Genomic DNA, 3,650 nt, shown 5'->3' with positions numbered 1-3,650 from the left:
GGATGGGACCCCCCAGAGAGGGGTCTGCACACCGGCATGGCTTGCAGAGCCAGGTGGGAGGCTAGAGCCAGACTAGGCAGGCAATGGGGCTCCTACCTCCACCGAGTAGGACATGTTGTCATTCGTCGTGTCGTTGATGCGGGAGAAGAGGTCCTCGCACAGCTGTGGAGAGAAGAGCCCGGCTGCTCAGCCCCAAGCCAGAAGGATGCTCCTGCCTGGGGTGTCCAAGCCACAGGGATTTCGACCTGCTCACCCCAAAACCTAGAGCCCCTGAGTGCTGGAACAGCTCCTGGGGAGCTGGCAGAACCCCCCTTGCTGATATGGGGGGGCTCAGCACCCCCAGTGCCCCCTCCAGCACCTTGGTGGGGCAGCAGGACGTAGCTCTCGGTGAGCACAGCTGCTGGCACTTCAGTGCTTGGGCTACTGCTGCTCCCACACGCCGGCCTTGTGTGGCCAGACAGTAATTCATCCAGTCTTGGAGGAGTCTGGCGTTACCTTCCTTGTCCCCCCACAGTCTGGTGAAGCCAGGCTGGCTTGCTGCCATAGCACAGCTGCAGTAGTCCTTGGCAAAGCCTGGCCCTGCTCCTTTCTTCCCTCCCTGCTCTGCTTTTCCTTTGGACATCCCGCTGGGACTAGACGAAGGGGCAGCTTTTCACCAGGCAGTACCTGTGGGATGATGCCTTGCTGGTCCTTCTCCTGCTTCCCCATCATGGTGTAGGATTTTCCAGCACCCGTCTGCCCGTAGGCGAAGATGCAGACGTTATAGCCCTCAAAGGCGTGCTGCAACATCTCCTCGCCAATGTCCCGGTACACTTGCTTCTGAGATGCATAGTTGATGTCTGCGGGCTGCAGAGGGGGGTCACATGGAGAAATTTGTCAAGGAGATCCTCTTGCCTCCCCCCAGCCCAGCACTCCTGGCAGGCCCAGGCCTCCGACTGCTTACCGTGGTGTGGGACCAGTAGGAATAGTCAAAACTGAAGCTTTTTGGTGTCTCTTTGGGCTGCTTTGGGTTCAGGATAGCTAGGTGCAAACAAATGGGAACATGAGGCCACCCAATCACCCTGATGCCCCCCCCTCCCCCTTTCCCGCTTGTGAGGGGAGAAGGAGGACAGGGTTCAGTCAGAAACAGTCCTGGAAAGCTCTGCAGGTGGGTCCCCAGCCCCCAGCCCCCCCAGTCCCAGCAGAGGAGGTGGGTGCCACGGCCAGCAGAGCCTGCACCAGCCCAGGGAGAAGGGCAGAGCCTTGCCCACATGTCCTGCTGGGCACGGCACGGGCGAAATTTTGCCCTCTCTCCCCGCGCCCCCCTCTGGCTTCGGCCCCAGCCCCTGGGAGCCCATCATCAGCAAGAGATCACAGCCTTCCTTCACCCAACAGCTGGGGGGCATGCCCAAAGCCACACACGTTGGTTCTGTGGGGTGGGAGCAGCCGTGGCCCCATTGGGGCTCTCCCAGGCCCCTTCCGGATCCTGCCTCTCCTCTCCTGAGCTTTCTCTTGGGTACCCAGCCCAGGAGGATGATTAATGCCTCGTGTTACACTGCCAGTGCAAACAAGAGCCTGCTTTTTCCCATCCCCTAGCGAAAAGGACGTTGCCATGGAAATTGGAGACTGCATCACTTCTCTTCCTCACTCGCTGCTTTTTTTTACCCCTATCGAGCATGTACGATGGGTTTCTTTCTGAAACAACAGATGCATCAGAAGAAACCCAAACCAGCAGGGTGATCACGAGATCCAGCCACCAGCCATGTCAGGCGACATTGGAATGACCTTGCGGGCAGGCGCAGCGCAGCTCCCGTGCCCACGGGCCCAGCTGCTCCCCGCCACCACAGGGGACGAGGACACCAAAGGCCAGCGGAGCTCCCTCTGTCGCAGCCCCAACCTGCCCTGCCCTGGGGCCAGCGCTTGGCCAGGGCTCACGCCCACACAGGATCCAAGCTGGGACCTTCCCAAGCAGCCCCAGGCATGGCACAGCCTGCTCCATGGGGTCGGATGCCCTGGTGCGTGGTGTCATGGATACAGATGCTTTCTGCTCCAAATTCCTCCTCCATTGCCACAACAGATTCTCCCCCATGGAGGAATCAGCCACTTCTGGCCCAAGACCCATCCCTTCCCACCTGCAAAGGCAGCAAGGTGGGCAAGTGGCGGGGGGGAAGCGGGGTCAGGATCCAGCCCCAACCATGAAACCACAGCACGGTGCTGCTCAGACGCCCCTCGCTGTGGGCAGGAGCCCAGCTCCGGCACCAAAGAGGGGCTGGTGGCTGGCTCCCTGGCTTGCCCACTGGAGACAGTGTGGTGCTCCGGATGCCTCCTGCATCCCAGGCAGAATAATTACCAAAGCCAGAGCTGCTCTCTCAGGAGAAAGGGCTGGGAAGTGACATCCCTGTAGCAATTCCCCATCCTGCAGCTGTAAACAGGGATTGGAGCTCTGCTCTGAGATCTGGACCGAACCTAGGGAGTACGGGCAGCCAGGGGGCTGCCATGCCTGCCAGTGACTGACCGGTGGGTGTGCTGAGGGCATGTGAGCAGAGAAGCGAGTGCTGAGGCCACGCAGAAGTTGGGTAGAGCATCTCCGATAGCTCCTGGGGTTCACCTGGCAGTTCTGCCACGCTACCGGCCCCCCGGGCTCTCGGCTCGCGTCTTATCTCCACCCAGTGGAGATGACCCTCGCCAGAATGAGCAGGAGCATCACCTCCCGCCCATATTGAGTCCAACGGGGCAAAAGCAGGAGTGGGCAGGATGGGGCCACACAAGGTGGCTGTTCTGCATCCCAGTGCCAGTCCACGCCAGGCACAGGGCAGAGGAGCAGCCAGGGATGGCACTGAGCGGCTCTGAGCATCCCAGCTGCAGCCACCCAGATGGCCCGGCAAGCCGGAGATTGGGATGCAGCGGAGAAGGGAGCCCACTGAGAGCAGCGAGTCTCCCATTCCTGAGCTGAAACACTCTCCTCATGCCCCTTTGATCCCCATTTATTTACCCCTGCATGGCTGGATGCCACTGGTGGGTTTTTTCCTCTCCTGTGACCAGGCACGCCAGGGCTTTTGCAAACCTGCTGTGAAAAGATTTGGTCTCTGGCCAAATGGGATTTTAAAAGGTGTGTGGGGGAAAGACGGACATACAGACAAGACGGGGAGGAGGAAAACATCTGGAGATGACCCTCATCTTCCCCCTGAAGAGCCAGTGGCATGGCAGTGTAGCAAGTGGGCAAGCACTGGGTGGGATGAAACCCAAGACCCACTGGGGAGAAAACAATCACCGTATTTTAAAGCCCGTGGAGGCACAGCTCCGGACGGAGAATATTAATGGCCCTGCGGGATGAAAGCCAGGGTCCCTTCCTCGCCATCCCAGTGGGAACTGCCAGGAGAGGGGCCAGGGGTGTCGGTGAGTGGGCCAGTCCTTGTGGCTGTGCGACGGGGGGGACACCACGGGAACAAAGTGGCAGTGTTGGCGGGGGGCCATGGTGCAGCGAGCTAAGGGGGCGGCAGCTGTGAGTTTGGGGGAAAAAGCAGGGCAGAGAAGGGCTGACCCCCTCCCACCTCAGCTCCCACTGTCCCCACTGGTTTTAATGAATTAGGCAGAAGAACAAGCTCCCCCAGCCCAGTATATGCAGGGTGTCTGCAAATGATCCTGGGAAAGGGGAAACCTGCTCTCCCACC

The 3,650-nt window shown here is 60.1% G+C and overlaps 1 protein-coding gene across 1 annotated transcript in view; it reads right to left on the bottom strand.

Moving 5' to 3' along the window:
• The window catches only part of LOC104506071 (kinesin-like protein KIF1A), a gene marked incomplete at both ends in the record, with an annotated part of 12,712 nt that extends 11,692 nt beyond the window's left edge, over positions 1-1,020 (bottom strand). The window contains 3 exons of the mRNA XM_010146882.1: positions 97-162; positions 667-846; positions 944-1,020. Coding sequence (XP_010145184.1) covers positions 97-162; positions 667-846; positions 944-1,020 — 323 coding nt within the window. The remainder of the gene's footprint in view (positions 1-96; positions 163-666; positions 847-943) is intronic.
• Positions 1,021-3,650: the final 2,630 nt, after the last annotated feature.

Source organism: Eurypyga helias, unplaced genomic scaffold (genome assembly GCF_000690775.1).
Source record: "Eurypyga helias isolate BGI_N326 unplaced genomic scaffold, ASM69077v1 scaffold32032, whole genome shotgun sequence".
NCBI lineage: Eukaryota > Metazoa > Chordata > Aves > Eurypygiformes > Eurypygidae > Eurypyga > Eurypyga helias.
This window is presented reverse-complemented; position numbering and strand designations above follow the sequence as displayed.